General features: G+C 36.9%; 1 protein-coding gene across 14 annotated transcripts in view; it reads left to right on the top strand.

The window, feature by feature from the left end:
- Positions 1-20613, top strand: part of BPTF (bromodomain PHD finger transcription factor) — a 60569-nt gene extending 39956 nt beyond the window's left edge. For 5 of the 14 annotated variants that reach the window (XM_064522741.1, XM_064522736.1, XM_064522732.1 and 2 more), the window contains 15 exons: positions 532-784; positions 1242-1403; positions 2361-2509; positions 2864-2987; positions 3509-3732; positions 5040-5262; positions 5547-6439; positions 7265-7347; positions 8797-9022; positions 9462-9811; positions 13130-13303; positions 14146-14338; positions 15354-15438; positions 17484-17670; positions 19578-20613. In XM_064522741.1, coding sequence (XP_064378811.1) covers positions 532-784; positions 1242-1403; positions 2361-2509; positions 2864-2987; positions 3509-3732; positions 5040-5262; positions 5547-6439; positions 7265-7347; positions 8797-9022; positions 9462-9811; positions 13130-13303; positions 14146-14338; positions 15354-15438; positions 17484-17670; positions 19578-19626 — 3375 coding nt within the window. In that variant the 3' untranslated portion in view covers positions 19627-20613. Of the gene's footprint in view, positions 1-531; positions 785-1241; positions 1404-2360; positions 2510-2863; positions 2988-3508; positions 3733-5039; positions 5263-5546; positions 6440-7264; positions 7348-8796; positions 9023-9461; positions 9812-13129; positions 13304-14145; positions 14339-15353; positions 15439-17483; positions 17671-18963 lie in introns of all 14 variants that reach the window. The other 9 variants (XM_064522734.1, XM_064522744.1, XM_064522733.1 and 6 more) reach the window with 9 other exon arrangements.
- The last annotated feature ends 762 nt before the right edge of the window (positions 20614-21375 follow it).

Genomic DNA, 21375 nt, shown 5'->3' with positions numbered 1-21375 from the left:
GAAGAATGATAGATTAGTTGCCATTGTGAAAGAGCCTACCGATACTGTCCCTTCACAAAGGTGGCTCTCTGAATTAAATATGCCTTTTGTGACAGTTACAACATGGGGTTGTTGGGTGAGGTGTATCTTCTACTGAAGTAGGTAAGGGCTGCATGCACATACTCAAAACCAAATTTACGTGTGCATTTTTCAGATAGGTTTTTTTTTAACCTTTCAGGTTAATCTGAGACTAATTAAGTTTTCTTTAAAATAAAACATACAATGAAATTAACCTAACCACAGGATTTTAAAGATGCTCTAAAGGAAAATTGCTGGCTGTGCAGTATAAGCAAAATTGTATTTCTGCAGGTCAAATGGTCTTGTAGTGTAGTGCTACAGGGTACAGAAGCACTTATTTTTCAATCATTTACAGATTAAACTAAAATCCTGCCAGAGTCCTTCATTTTTCAATACTGGGAGAACAGCGTTTATTTTATAAAATCTGAGAGGACTAATTATCCCTTTGTTTAATTTTTTTTCTATCTTCTGTAGAAGCGACTGGAACAGCAGAAGCAGATACCTGCTGCAGGTGTGGCCCCCGCAGTCACTACAGCCAGCAGTACTGCAACTACTGTCTCAACTCCGCAGAAAGTTGTGGTAGGCCCTTTAACGGGTCCAGTTCCCACTGGAACCAAAGTAGTACTTACTACAAAAGTGGGTTCTCCGGCTACAGTAACATTCCAACAGAACAAGAATTTCCATCAGACCTTTGCTACTTGGGTTAAACAAGGCCAATCTTCAACAGGTAAATAGCTGTTTATCATGCAAAGAGCATGTGGGTAGAATGAATTCCAACACAACACCTATGTCTTCTGCAGAATATAGTATTTTTGGCATTTCATTTGTTATCTTTGCTCTTAACTCTCTTGCTAAGTCATCAGAAAGCTTCTGAAATAGAACCTGTCTAATTTTCCTTTATTAATAGTCTTGCTAGGTAGTTTTATTTCTGACTTGTTTAATTTATTGCTGCCAGTAGTTGTACAAGTAATCATTGACAGTAATCATTGGTAATGAAAGGATTCTGTGCTGTAATTTACTGTTTCCAAAAAAAAAAAAAGTCTTTACCAAAGCAAGAATGACATGACACATTCAAAATGACTGTAAAAAATAATCCTGTAGTTTGCTGTTTCATACTTGCAAATAGTCATATTCTTGACTTAATTATTCTGCTCTAAAATTGACTGTTCTGTGTACCTCAATAGCCACTAGCACAGCTGCCACCTCAGCCACAACCATTGCCAGCACAGGGCAGACCTTCCAGATCTCAGGCAGTCCAGTAACGATGGCAGGGAAAGTGATAACTAAGCTGCCACTCCCTGCAAACAGCAAGATTGTTGCCGTCAATGTGCCATCAACTCAAGGAGGTAGGGGAAGGGGAACGGAATTAAAAATGTATTCCAGCTTGCTGATTGATTCTCCATTGACACTACTCTCCCAGTGAAGTAAACTGTGACTTGGAAAACAAAAAAATAAACAAAAAAAAAGTTTCTAGAGCTTGTTCCCCCCCTTGTGTCTGTAGGGGGAGAAATGCAAGATTTTGCCTCTAAATCACTCTACATTTAATAGTGCAAACTTAGAATCTCTATTTTTAAAAATGTGGAAAGAAGCATGCTTTTTTTCATTATCTATATTAGATGTCAATAAAATATTTTCTTCCCCCAAAAAGCAGCTGTTCTTAGTTATTAACTCATGCCAGCATCCGCTCTTCACTGAGCAAAAGTTTGATGTCCAAAACAAGATTGGCATTCTTTCTTGCCTGGAGCAAAGGGCTTTAATATTTTGAGATTTGTGGATGTATATTAAACAGAAATGTTCAATCCACTGTCTCCATTTTGCTTAGTGTCTGAAGAAGTCATGGAGGCTACTAGTTTTGTATTGAAGTTTCTTAGGTGAGAGGAAAAACATTGCCCATTTTCTGCAGCGCTGTGATTTTGTAGGTGAAAGGTGTTAAACTGGTCTCCTACGTTTAAATGAATCAGATATAATCTTTACTTAATGGTTGTATAATACTGATTTTGTGGCATCGTATCAATGCAAGGATGACTTTGCAATTGCAATCAAATAGTCTTTATGAAGTTTCACTCTTTCCTTATTTTTTTTCTAAAATACCTATTTCTTAACTTAAAATGTAGATGGAAATATTGACCAAGTATAATGCTGCTTCTTTTTAGACTATGGCAAAGGTTCTCCCAAGAAATGTTGACAGACTCAAAGGTGTTCTAGAAACCTGGAGACTGATTTCTAAAATGCCACCCTGGAGTTACAGTAACTTCTTATACTGGAAATTGTCACTAACAAATTCCTATTTTTTCTTTAATCAGGTGTTGTTCAAGTTCAGCAAAAGGTATTGGGTATCATTCCGTCAACTACAGGTGCAAGTCAGACATTTACTTCATTCCAGCCAAGGACAGCGACTGTAACGATTAGGCCAAATACCACAGGGACTTTAGGAACAACAAGCACTTCACAGGTAAGAGATTTTTCTGATTATTTAATGCAAAAGGTTTGGGGCACATATATCGTAAGTTGTTCGCAGATATAAAAGTTCTGTGTAGTCTCCTTTCTTTAACTTTTTTGGCTCATTTCAGCAATAGTGTTAGTGGAGAGAATTCTTGTACCCCCTTTGAATAAAGAATCCTACTGGAAAAAATAATAGATTAGAGCTTGGTAAGCCTTAGCAACTGTGAATAGATGAAAAAATATTGGATCTACGTGCATCTTCTCATATCTTGCTATAGTAATAAACAAAAACCCCAAAACTCTTCCGAGTATATCCCAATGGGGTTTTTAAGTTTACACATGCTCTCCATTTTGGTGTATGTAGGTAATGCAAGGAACACCACTCCGCCCTGGTATGACAGTAATACGGACACCACTTCAGCAGTCAACACTTGGAAAGACCATCATTCGAACACCTCTAGTGGTGCAACAAGGTATTCTTCCAGCCAGTAGGTTCATTTTAATATTTAAATTTCCAGTGTGAAATCCATGGTTTGTTTCTCATAAATACTTTCTGTATCACAGGCCTCAGTGCAAAAATATCTCATTTTGTTGCTTGTCTTTTAACAAGTGCCTTTTGGCTTTTGAAGATGTCAGTTACAGGCTTCGTCAGTGCTAATCATCGTTGACATCAATACAGTAGTTAAAATTCAGCCGTTTTAAAAAAAAAAAAAAAAAAAGGTTTAGAATAACAGCACTTTGAGAAAGTTATTCATGTAAAAGCGGGGGAGACTAGTATTTGAAGTTCCATGTAAGTATATAAACTGAATTATAAAACAAAAATATAAAACATTTTGCAGACTTTTTCAGTCAACCACAGAAACATGACTTGTAATGGAAATTCATTTGCAAACCGCAATGTTTGCTTGATTTGATTGCTACTATTGCAAGAAGTTATGATTCAGAGGTTTATTGCGCTAATGACTAAAATGTCAGAAACACTTCAGTATCACAATTTTTTCTCTTACAGGTCAGACACAGCAGGTGGTGACTCAGATAATCAGGGGTCAGCCTGTCTCAACAGCAGTTTCTAGTACTAGCACAGCTTCTTCAAGTCCTGGGCAGAAGACAGTAACATCTCCTGGAACGCCACCTCAGCCCATACAGCCACAAACCACACCGCAGCCCCCTCGCCCTCAGCAGGGACAAGTGAAACTCACTATGGCCCAGCTCACACAACTAACGCAAGGACAGGTAAAATACCTTACAGCCTCTGGGCATGTGCTGTACCTTTTGATACACCTTATGGTACCTTTGATTTCAGCAGCATGATGTATCTGTTCAGATAATTGCAGACTGAAAGATGCTTAAGTAGTATATTGAAAGTCTTAAGTTTCTCTTTCTGTTATATTATTCAGTATTGTAATTGACATCAGGAAACTTCAGAAGTATAGAAACATATCTTGCATAAGGGACATAATTTTGTATGGTCTGTTTTGTAGATCTTCAGAATATAGTATTTGTTCCTTGTCTTTTGATGTTGTATGAATATTTAGTTTTCATTCATGTTGTCTTGAGTGTCAGAAGAAAAATTAAAGTATTTGGAGCTGGAGGAAGAAAAAGTTCTTATAGCTTCTGCCCAGATCATGAAGGTCTGTTGGCAAAAAAAATAGATTTGGAATAATGCGTAAGGTAAAAGTAGGCTTCTCTGAGTTACCACAATATGTATGCTTAAAAAAAAAAAATAATATATAAGTTTGTAATGTACAGACTGCTTGTTGCCAGGTATGATTTTTATATGTGGAACAAGACTGAGTTCAGTTCCACTCCAGAAGATTCAAATAAATTTTTGTAAGGACTTTGTTCTGTGGTTTCGCAAAATTGGAATTATGCTTCCAGGTGTTCTGCCTTCTCTATGCCTCGGGTGAGGGCGATGCCATGAGCTGCCTCTACAGAGACTGATTATTTGGACGATACATGTCTTTTTAAATCATTCCGAAGATTAAATTTTCTCTGATCTCTTTGGAAGCTTAGCTATTTCTATATGCATTAAAGATAACCAGAATGCTGATGTCCAAAGAGGCAGCTTAAGCAACAGAAATTTACAACACATTACAAAGCAACTGAACAGTCCACGGTGAAAGTTCACAGTCGGATAGGATCTGATACACAGTTAGGAATTCTCTTGCAGCATAGAGAGTTTTTAAACTATTTGGACTCTTGAGAAGGTGATTATTAGTATGTCTAAAATTATCCATGCTCTGTATTGCTTGTAATTTCTAGGAACAAATATGTTCTATTTTAGCTGCTTTCTGAATAAGGTTCTTGTCAGTATTTTGATGAAAATTTTTATAACTAAATCCAACCCACTAATCTGCTGATAGAATTATTGAAAGAATATTTTACCATCCCCTGATATCAGTTCCTGCTTTTGGAATTTAAGAATATGATATATGATTAAAGTATTGAATTCTGAAATCGAAAACGCCAGTTATCCTAGTTTTCAGCAAAGTCTGTCTAAGAATTATGTCACTAATACATGAATATTTACTTCTTTTTAGGGTGGCAGTCAAGGATTAACTGTGGTAATTCAGGGACAAGGTCAAACTACTGGTCAATTACAATTAATCCCTCAGGGTGTGACTGTAATACCAGGTCCAGGACAACAGCTAATGCAAGCAGCTATGCCAAATGGTACAATTCAAAGATTCCTTTTCACCCCGCTACCAGCAGCAGCTACTACAGCTAGCACCACTACAACAACAGTTTCCACTTCAACCTCAGGTAAATGTTGGTCTGTTCAGCAGAAAAAAACCTCAGCTTAGGTTACATGGGGTTTTTTGTGCAGTTGGAGAAGGTCCCTTACTAAAGCAAATGTGTTGGAAGTATATTATAAGCATAGAACTCTTGAATTTCTGCATAGAGCTTTACAGTAGTTCTAAAGGGTAGGCTCTGAAGTAGTTCTAAAGCTGTTTCATCAAATCCAGGAATTCTGATTGTTCGAATTAGTAGGGTTTATAGACCTGCTATTTGAAATAAATGGAATACTTTGTTTTTATCCTTCACAGCTGCAGGAGAACAGAAGCAAGCTTTACAGGCACAACCAACATCAGCGCTGCCGCCAATTCAGCCGCAGCCTCAGAGTCAGCAGCAATCTCAGCCCCAAGTGCAGAATCAGAGTATTTCGCCTGTGCCATCGGCTCAGCCACAGGCACCTCAGCCACCACTTCAGCCTGAAACTCAGACCCAGCCTGAATCTCAGACTCCAACATCTGTTGACTCTCCAGCCACACCTGAAGCACAGTCATCTAAATCTCCAGTGACAGTTCAGTCTCCGACACAGACCCAGGCTCAAGGGCAATCTCCAGTGCAAGTCCAGAGTCAGCCGCAGACTGCCATCCCTCCACAAGGCCAGTCCCAAGTCCAGCCTCAACAACCAGCTCAGGTGCAGACTACCACCCAACAACAGATTCCGATGCAGCCCCATGCTCCCATACAAATTCAAGCTCAGCTGCAGCAATCACAACCTCAGGTTCAGACTTCAGTCTCAACCCTTCCAACTACTCAAAGTTTAAATCAGGTTCCTGTGCAATCCCCAACTCGTCCTCAGCTGCAACTTCAGCAGCCTCCAACAAAAGTTATTACAGTGCCTCAGCTTCAGCAACAAGTCCAAGTTCTCTCTCAGCTTCAGTCACATGTTGTGGCTCAGATACAAGCCCAACAAGGCAGTGTGCCCCAGCAGATCAAGCTTCAGTTACCTATTCAGATTCAACAAACTAGCCCAGTACAGGCTCACCAGATTCAGAATGTGGTAACAGTTCAAGCAGCTAGTGTTCAGGAGCAGCTGCAGAGAGTTCAGCAGCTCAGGGAGCAGCAACAGAAGAAAAAGCAGCAACAGATAGAAATTAAACGTGAGCACACCCTTCAGGCTTCTAATCAAAGTGACATTATCCAGAAACAGGTAAAGTTAACAGAAGGAAATTAAAAATTAATTAATGAAACAAATCTCATTTTAAATGCCTGTTCTTGTTAACAATGTTAATACATTTGATAGGCAGTTAATTTGATTCTTTCAGAGTTAGCGCACGATTAGTTTTGACAGTCTAATAAAATATTCTAAGTTAATTCAGCATATCAAGTCAATTGTACCATGTTTGCAGTCTTCTGGCACCTCGATTTGACTTACCACTAGCTGCTGGGACAGTATATCTTTATTCTCAGTTCAGAAAAGATAGGTTATAGATAGGAGAGCTGATGTTCAGAACACATGGCACTTTCATTGCCTGCTGTAGGAAACTGAGGTTTCAAAGAGGTATCTGAAATGTAATGCTGTTGGATGGCTGCAGGGCTTTTAAAATATATATATATATATATATATATACACACACACACATACTGGACTCTTCTCATTCTTTATATATATGTGTGTGTATGTATATATATGTGTGTGTATATATATACACATATATTATAAAAAACAACCAGTCACTGAAGAAATAATGTCAATTTGCATTTAGTCCCTGGGTTTCAGTTGAGCACAAGTGAATTTCTTACTCCGTTTGGATTGGAGGGGAAGGAGGGGGTAGGTTTTCAATTTCAAGGTAAATAATTGCTTTAAACAAGCATTGGCCTGATAAAATCAGTTTTATTTTGTCACTTACTGAAATAAATAAAACTTTCTTTTTTTTTTTTTTTAATTTAGGAAATGACCTGGTTCTCCCACTAGTATTATCAAATACTGGCTAGAATTTTCACATTTTATTTTGGATTCTGTATGATCTTACAGGTGGTTATGAAACAGAATGCTGTGATAGAACACTTGAAGCAGAAGAAGACGCTGACTCCAGCTGAGAGGGAAGAAAATCAGAGGTGAGTATGCATCATAGTGCATCTTTAGAAGTTTGCATTTACAGCATCTTTTAATGGTGGTGTAATGAAACACTGTTTTGTAGAAGCCTGCTTGTAGATATTGTTCTATTTTAAAATTGACTAAAATAATACTCAGAAGTAACTGGTGAGAACTGTTACTTTAGTAATAATATTCCTACCTGTAAGTGATTGAATCCTTGTATGTTCTTAATTTTATTTTGATTATTCATTTCTTAAAAAATGAAATGTAATATGCATGTGTTTGGAGCTGGCTGCAATTTTGGAAAAATTCAAGATAAAAACCATCCTTAAAGTAGCACAGAACGAAGAATGAATAGTTCTATTGCAGCAAAGCCTGTTTTCTCGTCTGTCCTTTATTATGGAAATTTATTTCCATTTTGTCCTTTGGCATCACTTTATCTCCTTTTTTTAATACTTTACATCCCATCCTGAGATTGAAGATAACAGTATTCCACAAATTAGGAGATTTCGTGTCTGAAGCTGCTAAATGCAAATTTAGAATGTTTGTCACTTGTTATCTTGGGATTCTTTTGATCCCTTTTCATTTGCGTAGCTGCTTCAGTTGACAACACACACTTGTTATCCAGTTTGTAACAAAAAGATTAGAGTTTTTAGGAAGTTTTGACCATAGAATCGGAGAATAAGATTAGTCGGTTACACCAGTATCAGTTGGTACTATTCATTTAGTGTTCACAGTTTCATAAGAAAAGAATAAAATGTATTGTCATATATTGGTCATTTATTAATGGCAGACAGCCAAATCTATATTTAGATGGATAGAAGTCCAACACCCCAAGTTGTACTTAGGATGTACAATAAACAGATTTAAAAAAAAAAAAAAACAGATTTTTCATTAATGAAGAAATTGAACTGTCTTGTACTGAATTCTGTACACTGAAAAATGTTTGTCATTCCTTATGCTAAAATGTGATAACTTAGTGGTGCTCTCCGGGAGATGGAAATTTATGTTCTGGAGCAAGTTACGGGCTTCCAATTTGCTTTTGCTGTGCATCAGAATAACCAAAGAATTCAGCTCTTTCAAACGTGTTTGTGGAAACTGAAGTGAAAGAAAATCTCTCTCATCGTATTGAAGCCTAAACTTTGTTTGGAGTGTTATAGGGGAAAGGGAGAGGAAGGATTAGTACTCAGATTGGTTCTAAAGTGAAATTGGGACTGACCTTCTTTAACCAGCCTAAGGACTTCCTGTCTGTCCCTGTAGTGCTCTAATAAATAGGAATGAGTGGGAGCAATGTCTGTTAGAAAATTTACCTTGTAATGTTTTATTTTAAGAAATTCATCAATATTCAGTTTAAGAAATTCTAGTCTCTGGCAACTTGCAGAGACTAGAGAATTAAATAATTCTGCATTCTCAACTTGGGATAAACAGACAGCTCAGCATAATGTGCTTTTTCTTTATTCCTTCCCTAGAATGATTGTATGCAACCAAGTGATGAAATATATTCTGGATAAGATAGATAAAGAAGAAAAACAGGCAGCTAAGAAACGAAAGCGAGAAGAGAGTGTGGAACAGAAGCGTAGTAAGCAGAATGCTACCAAGCTGTCGGCTCTGCTTTTCAAGCATAAAGAACAGCTGAAAGCTGAAATATTGAAAAAAAGAGCACTTCTGGACAAAGATCTACAAATTGAAGTGCAGGTAAGGACAGTTCTTCTCAAAGACTAATTTGATTTTTACATTAGGGGAGAACATTTCTGTGTTAATTTAAAATTAATTTGCTCAGTGAGCTTTCAAGGAAAGGTACAGGAGGAATTTCTGATTTTTGGATGCATGGATCTCTGCTAAACCAATAGATGTCCTTCTTTGTACGCTTCTAGTTTTCATCTGGACTGAAAATACTTTGTTTCAGGAAACAGTTGCTGATAAATTATAGCTGATGTGTCATAGTAGGCAAAGAGTGCCATCGCTTAATTTTATGCAAATTGTAGGTTATGTACCTTAAAAACTTGGCACATTTAAATTACTTAAATTGTTTTCTTTTGCTTAAGCATGGGGATTTATGTCTAGATTTTATTCCTGTCCTGGAATAATCTTATGAAGTCTCTCCCTCTGTATTTATTCGTTTAATGTACTTCAGGAGGAGCTAAAGAAAGACTTGACTAAAATTAAGAAAGAAAAGGAAAAAGCGCAGGCAGCTGCTGCTGCGGCTGCAGCCGCTGCTGCTGCGGCTGCCGCTGCAGCCACTGCACCTCCTCCACCGCCGCCACCACCACTGCCACCGCCACCACAGCAGCACTCAGCCAATGTCACATCCTCCTCCACCACAGTCCCAATGCCAGTATCCTCCCAGAAGAGAAAACGAGATGAGGAGAAAGATTCGTCGGCTTCCAAGTCCAAGAAAAAGAAAATGATTTCTACTACCTCAAAGGAAACAAAGAAGGACACAAAGCTTTACTGCATCTGTAAAACGCCTTATGATGAATCTAAGTGAGTAGTGAATACCATGGGCTTTTATTGTGTATTGTTTGATTTAGGTTTAGTATTTAGCTTTTAGTCTGAGGTAGTTTTAGATTTGGAGATAGAATGTCAGGTGTTATTGCAGTGATCGCTAAGGTATTAAAGAATAAAGTCTCTGGGTTCCACTAGCAGTTACAGAACTATTAACTTGTGCGATTTATATTTTTACTTGTTTGCATGTTTCCATTGTATGACCTTTCTGTCTCACATGCACATGTTCTTCTTTTTTTTTCCTCCGCTCTGTTATTCTTTCTTTTGCCGTTTTGCCTCTGCCTCGGAAGCAAGTGACTATGGGTTTGAGCAATTTCTCGTGAACAGGTGGCTGATGTTCTTTAGAAGTAGCTTTGGTACCGTCTTCCAATAAATGACTTTTTTATAAATCACTAGCCAGTAAAGGGGACTCCGAGTTACTGGACTGTGGTTCGCTTTGGACAATGTTTCAGGCAGCAATGGTTTCCATGTGCTATATACCAGACCTGATGAAAAAGTTGAATACGTAAGCATTTGGCAAAGTGGAAGCTGCAGTTCTCTTTAATGTTTGATTCTAACTGTGAAAAAGGAAAAAAAAAATCGTGTGAAAGAGAAAATGCTATATACAAAGTTTGTGAAGAAGTTGAGTAAGTAGTGGAGTGGAAGATGCAGTGGATTGCAGTGGGATAGCGTTGTGCATACCTGCTTAAGCTAGGAATGACTAACATCATGCGTTAGTAATGGTTAACACCAGATAGCTGTGTAGATGCATGTAAAATAAATTTCACTTCAGACCAGTTCCAAGTGAGTACTTTTCTCAAGTTACAATACGAAAAAGTATTAATTGGTGTCTGTGCTGGTGGTTTAAATGTAAATGTTAATAACAGAAATATACCATAGAGGTGAAGTAGTGCTTTCACTCCAGTAATGGGCCTTCGTTCAAAATTTAGGGTCAGAAGTAGAGGATCTCTAGAGATTCCTTCTAGCCTTTTATTTTATTTTATTTTTTTTTATGAAGTTAAGGTCTTTGATTTTTTTCTCCCACCTTGAGTGTTCAGTAGCTCAGATCAGTACAGCATTATGTCAGTGTGGGAAAGTGTAGGCTGCTGTCTGTGCTACCTTCATTCTTTAAATAGCAGGCTTCTGGTGTCCAGGTTGTTAATTCACTATTACTTCTAAGAGATGCGTACCTCACATACCTCACTTAAAATAAGACTGTTTTATTAGGTTGTCTGTCATTCGGTAAACTTAGGAGGATACCCTGTTCTCATTTTGTGGTGACATTGAACACAGACCTGTGTCCTACCGCTTCTGTTGTTAGTAAGCAATACAATCATCACACAAATAAAAGGAAATGAACAATTTTCACAAGCAGAAGTATTTCATTGTCAGACTAATTCCTTCTATTGACTTCAGTGGGCATTTGAGGAAGCCAGTGAAAGATGTGGCCCCAGAGTGAATTTTGGCATACAGAATGGAGAACTGTGCTTAAATGCACAGAATAAAATTTCAAGAAAATAAACGTTAAAAACTTAGTATGTTTAGCAGTGTAATTCCATTCTACTGCTCTGCTTTTTCTGAATTCTGAATTTTACCTTCTTATAAACAGTGGCTGTACTGTTGACCTACATTATTTTTTCACCATTTGGAAAGGGCTTTAGTCACGTTTCGGAAGTGTTCTGGTAAACAAATTATATGTGTGTACGCACATACATGGCCACCAGATACTCCTTTTTGTGCTGGTGTCTAACTTTGACTTCAGAAAAGATGGAAGTGCAGCTTTAGAAAATAACTTATAGTCTATTACAAGTGTACTATACATTTGTTAGGATGTAGTAAATCCACATTCTTTATGTTGTTTATTTTATTTCAGACCTTTTATGTTTTTAGTTCTCATTTATGGCAGGCAGGTGTTGTAGTGATTTGCTCATTGCTTTTGAGGATGGTCAGTAAGGGTATCCTTCTAAGATTCATATTTATGTTCCAGCTTATTTGTTATAATGCGAAGCCTGTTCCACGTTCTAGGGGCGAGGTTTAACATCTAAATCTAGACATAAATGTGCTTGCAGAGCCCCAGGAGCAGCTCAGTGCAGCTAGTTTTGGGAAAAGGAAACAGGCTGAATTGTTGTTGGTAGTTGGCAGAAGGAGCTGTCTCTGTCCATTCTCCATGGATGGTTGGTTTGCTCAGTTTTAGGATTTGCCTGACTGAAAATTCAGAGAAAAGGCAGGACTTGAGTATCTGGGACAGATGCAGAGGCCCAAGAAATTAGGTGCTGGCTTTGTTGAGCATGTGCTAGCTACTGTCCTGTTGCTAGTTTGTACGGTCCGGTGGTTAGTGTTGTAGACTGACACACCAGAATCACAGTAAATCATAAAGCCGTATATGGCGGATGGTCTTCAAAATCTAGGAAGACAGATTCTGAGTCAGCTTGCTTTTGCTTAGGCAAAGAGAATGGATGTGTAACTTTGCCCGTCTGGTTGGTTGTGGCTGGTGGTAGGTATGTTTGGAGGTATCCATACACAAAATGTCAAACATTCTTGCATAATATTTTACAGTTTTGTCACATCATTCTGTGCAAGGTCCCATTTACATGATTCTATATCCGGTTCCCTTCGCTTTGTGTCATACCACATCTGGTTCCGTCACTTAGTTTTGTCTGAGGGTAGGCATTTACTGGCTGCAGAATGGTCAACTTTCCAATTTGTTGCAATTTTGGGTAGCTGAATACCTCTGTTTTTCAAGGGCCCCCACAAAAATAATTAAAATTATGACAACCATGTGCTGACACAATTTTCTTTCATATCATGTTATACCAATATGTATTCTACACATGGCTGGTATGCATGTTCTCTGTAGTATACTTGTAACTCCTAGTTGGTGTTTGCGCTTTGCTTTGTTTTTAAATTAACTGAGACCTACATTTTCAAATCTTACAGAAATGTTTAAGTGGCTTTTGAGCTACAGTTTTGAAAATGTAAATCTTTTCCTTTGGCCTTGTCTTTTTGTGCCTTTTACAGTTTTTCACACACGCATTGGAGACATACGTTTTTAGCCCAGCTTGTCAAAGTCTGGTTACATACTGATGTGCATTTTAATGAACTGTCAATTTAAAATTGACCCAAGTGACCTTATTGACAGTATAGCTGCAGCATGAGATGTTAGCTTGCAAGGATAGAATGGTAGGAAGCTAGGAAACTGAGACAGAAAACTGCAGAAAGTAGGCCAGCAAGTAAGTGCATCAAAGAGAAATGCAGGGAAAAGTGCCATGCCATTTGAAATGACAATTACATTGTCATTTTCATTGTGAATACTTTTAGGTTCTATATTGGCTGTGATCTTTGTACTAACTGGTATCATGGAGAATGTGTTGGCATCACAGAAAAGGAGGCTAAGAAAATGGATGTGTACATCTGTAATGATTGTAAACGGGCACAAGAGGGCAGCAGTGAGGAATTGTACTGTATCTGCAGAACACCTTATGATGAGTCACAGTGAGTTCTGATAAGAACCTCTTATTTAATGTTTAGGTAGCAAACTGCTCTGACTTTGGTTACCTGTTCCTTACAAAGAAAAAAGAAGTTATTCTGCATATATTGTATTCATTGGTAATACAAATGCCTTTTCAGTAATTCTCTTCTTCCCCAAAATGTTTCTATATAGTAAATATTTAGGAAAAATCAAAGTTTTCAAGGTGGTCCAAATGCTTTGTAAAAACCCCAAGAACTTCCAATTGGAATTAATTTGAACAAGGGAGAACTAGACAGAATAAAACACAAATGTAGCAGTTAGCGGAATCTTTTGTACTACAGTCTTTTCATCTAGACAGAAAGCATAATTTTAGTATGGGGGTATGTGGTTGGTATCTGTTATTGTAAGGCTTTGTGTCACAGAATACCCCTTCTGTATTCAGCTACAAGACTGAACCTTCCATGTGAAAAATGTTTGTGCAGAGGGTACTGGGAGCCCTAGATCGTAGTCCAGTTTGCACAAAATGCATCTTGAATTGTTTTGGAATCCTGGTTGGGCGAGTTCTGGTGTTACACTGTTCCTTTCAGCTCTAAAGAGAGGAATGATTTTTGAAACCCTGATTGCTTGAAAGTGTCTGTAGTATAAAATTTAGTAACTAACTTTGAAATGAAATTGTCTGGTAATTTAGTGTGTTTGTAAACGCAAAAGCAGTTGAGTAGTTTAATAAGCATTTGTCAATCTGAAATGTCACATGCTACACTTGTATTTAATCATGCAAAGTATCTGCTCGTGTGCAGAGTTTGTTTTTAAATGTAATCTTTAATTAAATGGATCAAGTCACTAACATCTTTTTTGGATCTTACAGATTTTACATTGGCTGCGACCGATGTCAGAACTGGTATCATGGGCGTTGTGTTGGCATTTTACAAAGTGAGGCAGATCTCATTGATGAATATGTGTGTCCACAATGTCAGTCCACAGAAGATGCCATGACTGTACTCAGTCCACTAACTGATAAAGATTATGAAGGTTTAAGAAGAGTACTACGTTCCTTGCAGGTGAGAATAAAGATTGCAGCAAAGCTTATCTAGTGAATTGTGGGGAATAAGTCTTGGTTTATCTTCCAGTTGTTGGAGACCTTTTGAAAAGGAAGTGTCAAGTTTTTTTCTGGTTTTGTTTTTCGTGAGAAATGCCAGTATGCCAGCTGTGAACTCAGTTAGCATTATTTTACAGAATAACATTTATGATAAATAGGAGATTACTGCTTCTGAGTTAGCGAAACTCCAGAATTTCTCTTCAGTGGGTAGCTTTTAAGGAAGCAGGTTTACTCAGAATACCAAAAGGCAGAGTGGTAGTGAAACTGCATGTGATGCAGAAAGTACAAAGTTCTGTTCTCAGATTACTTTTATATGACTTCTGGTTGAAGCCTCTGTACTCCCATTTCACAGTTATTAAACTTTCTTTAATACAGTATTCCCACAGAAAGTCATTATCAGCATGGAAATGATGGCATAGTGATGAGAAGAATTATATCGCATAGTCTGTAGCAGCATATTTCTGGTTTATGCATCACTCCCAAATATGCCTTTTCCACTACCTCTGTAAAGAATTTAATAATTAAAATTTTGATAATAAAAAAAGTGTGGTAACAAAAGTCTTAAAAGAGAAATATCTTGCATTGTCCTATATTTTACATAATTGTTTTTGAATATAAACTAATTTTAGAGTACTTGAAATTGAAAACTGTCCAATTTCTTGGTGTGAAGCCCCATCCTCTTCCATTGAATTCGTCACATACTTCTCTGTGTAGCCTTAGTCCAGTATCCCATTACTTCTGAATTTCATATTGTTTTCTATTGTAAAGTCAAACCATTCGCTATCTCAGATTGAGCTTTAAAACTTGAGACAGTCATGATGATGATAACTAGTTACCTCTTCAGGGAACACTGCACATCTTTAAATTCAACTCTAGACCCCTGCAGACAAAACTATAACGAAAACATGTAACTACTGCTGCACCTTTTTGTGTGTGTGTGTGTGTGTGTGTGTAATCATATCTTTTTGTCTTGACAGGCTCACAAGATGGCATGGCCATTCTTGGAACCGGTAGATCCAAACGATGCACCAGATTATTATGGCGTTATTAAAGAACCAATGGGTAAGTGTTTGTGGGTGATGGCATGAGTGAGTGCATCTGGGTTTCTAGTGATGTGAATTTCTAATTCATTACCTGATAATCATTTCCATCTGGGGATCTTAAAAATACGTTTTGCAGGATACTTTTTTTTGTAGTTAGGTGAACCAAGGCACTGTGATTTCCCATTGATATAAATAGAAGTTCAAGGTACAGTTAATTTATCTGCTTGTAGGCTGACTCCTTAACCTTGGATACAGTCTGTCTAATGTATATAATATGAAATTTGATGAAGCAGTAGGACCGAATTCTCTTAAACTGCTTTACTTTTATAATTATTTCAAGAGGATGATTTTATGCTGTGCTTTGCCTGTATTTTCTGTTTTTCTGTGTATCAGTTACTTCTTCAAAGTGAGGTATGTGCTCTAGAGTTAGAGGAGGAAATAGCGTTAATGCAGCTAAAGTGTAACATACAATTTAAGATGAAGTTTAAAATGATTTAAAGATTTAAAATAATGCATCTGAGTTGATCTGATTGCAGTTATTTGATCTGATTACAATTTCGTATTTGTCAGTTTTTAATTTGCCTTTAAAGCTAAACAAACAATAATTGGTTAAAAATGTTCTTTATATGGAGAGAAACTGGACGAGGAGATGTTGAAGCTTTAGTGTTTTGTTCTGATCTCATTTGTTCTCATCAGTAAGGCAGATATAACACGCTTGAATGTGACACCATAGAAAAATCTACGTGCTGCAAGGAACAGTGTTACTAATGCTGTTCCCTTCCGTCTAATTATTGTACCAGTACCTCTTTATGTGTTGAGATGAGAGCTAGAGTGCCATTTGAATATTCCCACCTATTCCTTACTAACCCAAGAAATAGGAAAGTTAAATCTGATCTCCTGGCAAAATTGTAGTTTTCTGCCTGAAAATGAGATTTCATTTAGAAATGGTGTCCTTTTCTCTACCAAAGTTTTAGATTGTGCCGTTCTGAAACTGCTGAACAGCTCCTGTTCTGTAACTGGCTGTGGCCAGTAACGGAAAATGCTTCCTTTCAGGTTTATGTGTTGATGATGATTAATTTGCTTAGAGAAACACTTACAGCATGAATATCTAATGTGTGTTAATTAACCATCTTTTTTTGTGTGGGTTAAAGCTTATAAAGAAACCTCAAATGATAATATAATTAAGCATATAATAAATGAATGAAACTAATGAAAGTGCATTTAGCACTTTCAGAATTAAGTAGCAGGAAAATATGCTTGTTATCACTAGGTGATGTAGGCCAAGCTATGCTTGTTTTCATGCATTTTGGCACTAGTGGCAATTCAAAATAAGCACTTCAAAGGCATTTTCCCAAAGGTAGGTCATTCTTTTTTTTCCAGCTGAAAGTGCCACTATACATTTAGACAGCTATATTTATAGTTGCCAGTTCCCATTCCTCCCCTTCTACTGAATTTACATTTGCATGAAAATAGGGCCATTACTGCTTAATTCTCCATTCCTGTTTCTTTAATCTGTCTAGTCGGTAAGAATGAGAACATTGGCAGGTTGCATGATCCTGCACTTGAAATCTGTCTCTGCCATGTGGTAATGTGTATATCCCCATGGAAACTAACTGATAATTTATTCAAAACAAGTCATGAATTGAAATAAAAAATAATCAGAAGGTGTAGACAGACTGAAAATCATGTATGTATAGATAGCCATTATCTAAATGAGGGCTGTAAAGAAAACAAAGTACAAGTAACAAAATCAAGATTATCTGATCTTTTTTTTTTTCTTTCCCCCTTAACTTATTTGTAAGAAGTAAATAGCTTCCCACAAGAACTCAGGTTTTTAAAGCCACTTTTGCTATTTGTGTTTTAGTTATACAGGAATAGGTCACACGTAGCTAAAGTGTCTATTAGAAGGAAGCTTACTCGCGCCACCCTGTTACAGAATGGTGTAACGTGTTCCAGCAAATGCATCTGGCTTACCTAGGCCTTGTTTCTAGCATTCTGATAATGTGAACTCCTCAATCTGAACATGGAAATGTCTCAATGTAATAATTCTTGATTTGTTTGAAGACCTTGCCACCATGGAAGAAAGAATACTGAAACGTTACTACAAAAAGGTCACGGAGTTTGTGGCAGATATGACCAAAATTTTTGATAACTGTCGCTACTACAATCCAAGTGACTCTCCTTTCTACCAATGTGCAGAAGTTCTTGAATCATTCTTTGTACAGAAACTAAAAGGATTTAAGGCAAGCAGGTAAGCAAAAATGTTCCTAGTCATACGTGTTCTGTTGTCCCCTAAAATCTCCTTAGCGTTTTTGTAAGCCTGCCTTGCATTAATACAGGTATCTGCTTCTGCATGCACATGCCTGGGCAACTTCCCATCCTCCCTCCCCCCAGTCTGTTCTGTAATATCCAGCCATTGGTTTCAGTCAAATTTAAGGATTAAATAGGATTTTGTTGAGGTTGTTTTGTAATGTTTGTTCAAAATGAGTTGTCAGGCATGGATTTGGACAGTATCATAGCTGAAGAAAAGTTGAGTGACATTTTAAGTCATTGCTGCAGCAAAGCTAAACAAAATAAGAATCATTTCTGCTCAAGAGAATGCTGTGGTGTTCTCAGTTTTGATAATTTCTGTTGTACAGAAAGTCCTTTTCAGATACCAGAAAGAGGCAATCCTTCTATGAAGCTTATAATCCAGTAACAAAAAATAAAATACTCTTTAATTTTTACTACCTTCTCATATATGTGAAAACTACCTTTTCGTAACTCACTGTGTGTGAAAAGGAGGGAGTAAACAGGCTTCAAAGAAAGATGTGGAAAGCTAAACACAATTCATAATTGACTATTTAAAATTAATTTTTAATGCTGTTTTTCTGTAGAAAAACTGATGTAGAGTATTTCCCTAAAATACACATTCCTGAAACTCTAGTAGAGATTTCAGTCTGCTGCTTTCCGATTCTGTCTAGTAGTATGTACATGGGAGTTGTACTGCTGTAGTCAAATTACAATGTGGCATTTGTTCCTGAAGCTAAAACTAGCTTAACTCAGAACTCCAATGGAGTATACAGATTGCTCCTGTATTGCTGCTAAATTTTAATATAAGCCAACTGTAACTGAATTACAAATGTTGAATGCCTTTCAGTATTACTCAGAGAACTGTATATGTACAGTAGTTGTATATGGACAATTGTCCATTTGACTGTAACAATCAAAACTAACAGACTGCTAGTCTAGATTAATGCAGGATTAAATCCATTCGTAATTAACTAAATGGACGGCTTCACTTTATATCCATAGTTGTGGGAGCTGTCTGCTATTCTGTGTGCAATGAGAGTAGGACTGACAAGAAGGGATGAGAGCAAATGAATTAATCTGGTATTTTTCTAATTTAATACCATAGTAGTGATTTTTCAGGTAGTTTTCATGTTTCTGTCATCTTGCTTTAGCTGGTTATCCAGCATTCACTGCTTGCACACTAATTTCATTGCTGCATGTTATTTGTTATTGTTTTTCATTTATACCATCCGTGTTCTTTCTTTTCTTGCAGATTGTGATATCTTTAGTCTGAACTTTTTAACTGGAATCAGAACTGGATGTTGGGGTCACTTTCTTTTATTGTACAATTTGATGACATTAAACTGCCCTAAAAATCCAGATCATTTGTCTGAACAGTAAATGTTGGGGTTTTTTGTTATCAGCAGTCATGCTGGTAAATATAAATGTATTAACAAAATTGTCCCATTCCTGGAATACTGTATGGAAAAAAATGAAAAATTAATCTTGGAAACCGTGTATTTTATTGTTTTATTTTCAGTCACTAATAAAACTGTGAATGTCAAAGAGGAGTTTTGCTGAACTCTGATTAGCAAAAATGTGATTTTAATATGCCTGTTCAGTTTTTTTATATTAAGTTAATCCAAAGACTTCTTGAATAAATTTAAACTAAGTACACCTTAAATATTCACACTGATAAATTGTCTTTATGCCTTCCTTTTGATGGACTACTATTATGTAAATTTGAAAATAAAACTGATTTCAGGCATTTTTGGATATTCCAGTGACACACTGCATTTTACAGGTAGTGGAATTTTTGTATGCTCTAGGTGAAAATATGCGTAAAGTTCAGAGATGCTTAATTTTAAACGTTCTTTTTTTCTGAAGGGGAAAAAACAAAACAAATGGAAGCAACCTGGCACTAATTCCCTCGTAGTGGTTTACCCTTGGCAACACCTTGCAGCAACTGTGTTCTCAGAAATGAAGGGTGCTTAATTCTTGACTTTCTTCTGTATTCTGCAGGTCCCATAACAACAAACTGCAGTCTACAGCTTCTTAGAGTTCAGCGTGTTAACCTAACACACGAGCAAGAATCTGGTTGTCTGAAAATTTTTAATTAAGAAGCCAGATGTTTTTAGTCAGGTTATCCTGACAAGACTTGATGTAAACTGCGTTTTTATTGGTCACAACAGTCAAATTATATTCTTGGCTTATTTTGTCCAAAGGACAAAGAAATAAAAATCAGCAGCACCACTTTCTTGTCAAGATCAAATTGTTGTACTATTGTGGCAGAAGCAGGAAAACTTTGTTTTTTGAAGGAGAGAAAGAGAGCAAGAAAAAAGATACAGTAAATGGGGTCAAGTTTAACTCCATGGAAATGCCACGTCTGTTCTTCAGTGAAGAAGCTGGTTTAAAGTCCACACAGAAAACTTTGACTGTATTTATTTATTGTTGCAAAAAAGACGCTTTTTTATTGCTGCCCTCATTTGTCAGCTAATTATTTTTTCTTATAAAATCCAGCCCCGGTTACATGTAATCCATTCTGTATCTTAACATGATTCCTGTAGGTAAAAGTACAAGAAGACCTCTAGATGTCTTTTCTTTCTATGAAAGGAGCTGCTATGTACACATGTGCACACACACAGAACTGGGAATCAACAATGAGTTTATCATTCATGGTAGATAAAAACAATTAAGCTTGCATAAAAGTTGGGCTAAGTGGTCACGGACTACAGACTCTGTTGCCTTGAATATAACAGTACAATTTGTCATTTACTCTGCACCAGACTGAAATGAGTAAAATCTATTTGAAGGTATCTTGTTTGTAAACATTTGTCAGATTCTAATTTTTTTCTTTTGTATTAAAATTCAAAATATGGATGTATATGAAACAAAATAAATGGAGATAATTGTTCTCCCCACACATGTAGGTGTCTTTGAGTGTGCGCTAATATGTTTGTAACTTTTGGGGATCTGTTCAGAAGCATAGATAATTCAAGTAATAACGGAGGGAACTGGCCAGGGAGATCTGACTTTATTTTGCTCCAAAGGTAGTATTTACTACTTTTCTTTCTTAAGCAGCTGTTATCCCTTTATAAAATTTCTACAGTGGTGCCAAAATTACTGTAACAGATAACATCGTCGCAAGTATTCTGTGAAATGTCATTGCCCACTGCTGAATTAGGTGATATTTTGCAAAGTACTCTAGGAATGTAAAGTAGCAAGTGTAATTTTATCTCTGAAAGGCGTTCTGGATGGCCTCGTTATTTCCTGTATGAGGAGTGCTAGCATGAGGGATAAATTGAAGTCAACGGATGATGCAATTTGCAGGTGATTTTGCTTTTTCTTTCTGATCTGTCACTTTCACATTGCATATATAAATGACTGTCGTATTAACTGTCTACAGTTAATCAGCCGTGGTTTATGCAGCTCTTCAACCATTTGACTAGCTTTTGCACTAATTCACAATTAACTTTTGTTTTACAGTGATCTGGGGTTTACCTGATTTATGGATAAGCTCCTTTTGGGTTTAAACTCGCACCTTGCTATGCAAGAACCTTTTCTGTTAATTTCTTAAAAAGATGTTGCTACTGACCACATTTTCTTACACTTACAGGCTCAGGTGTACTGGTTCTTCTGGGATAATTTTATCTAATAAAACCCTTTTTTTTTGTACATACGAATG

This window comes from Dromaius novaehollandiae, chromosome 18 (assembly GCF_036370855.1).
Source record: "Dromaius novaehollandiae isolate bDroNov1 chromosome 18, bDroNov1.hap1, whole genome shotgun sequence".
NCBI lineage: Eukaryota > Metazoa > Chordata > Aves > Casuariiformes > Dromaiidae > Dromaius > Dromaius novaehollandiae.
This window is presented reverse-complemented; position numbering and strand designations above follow the sequence as displayed.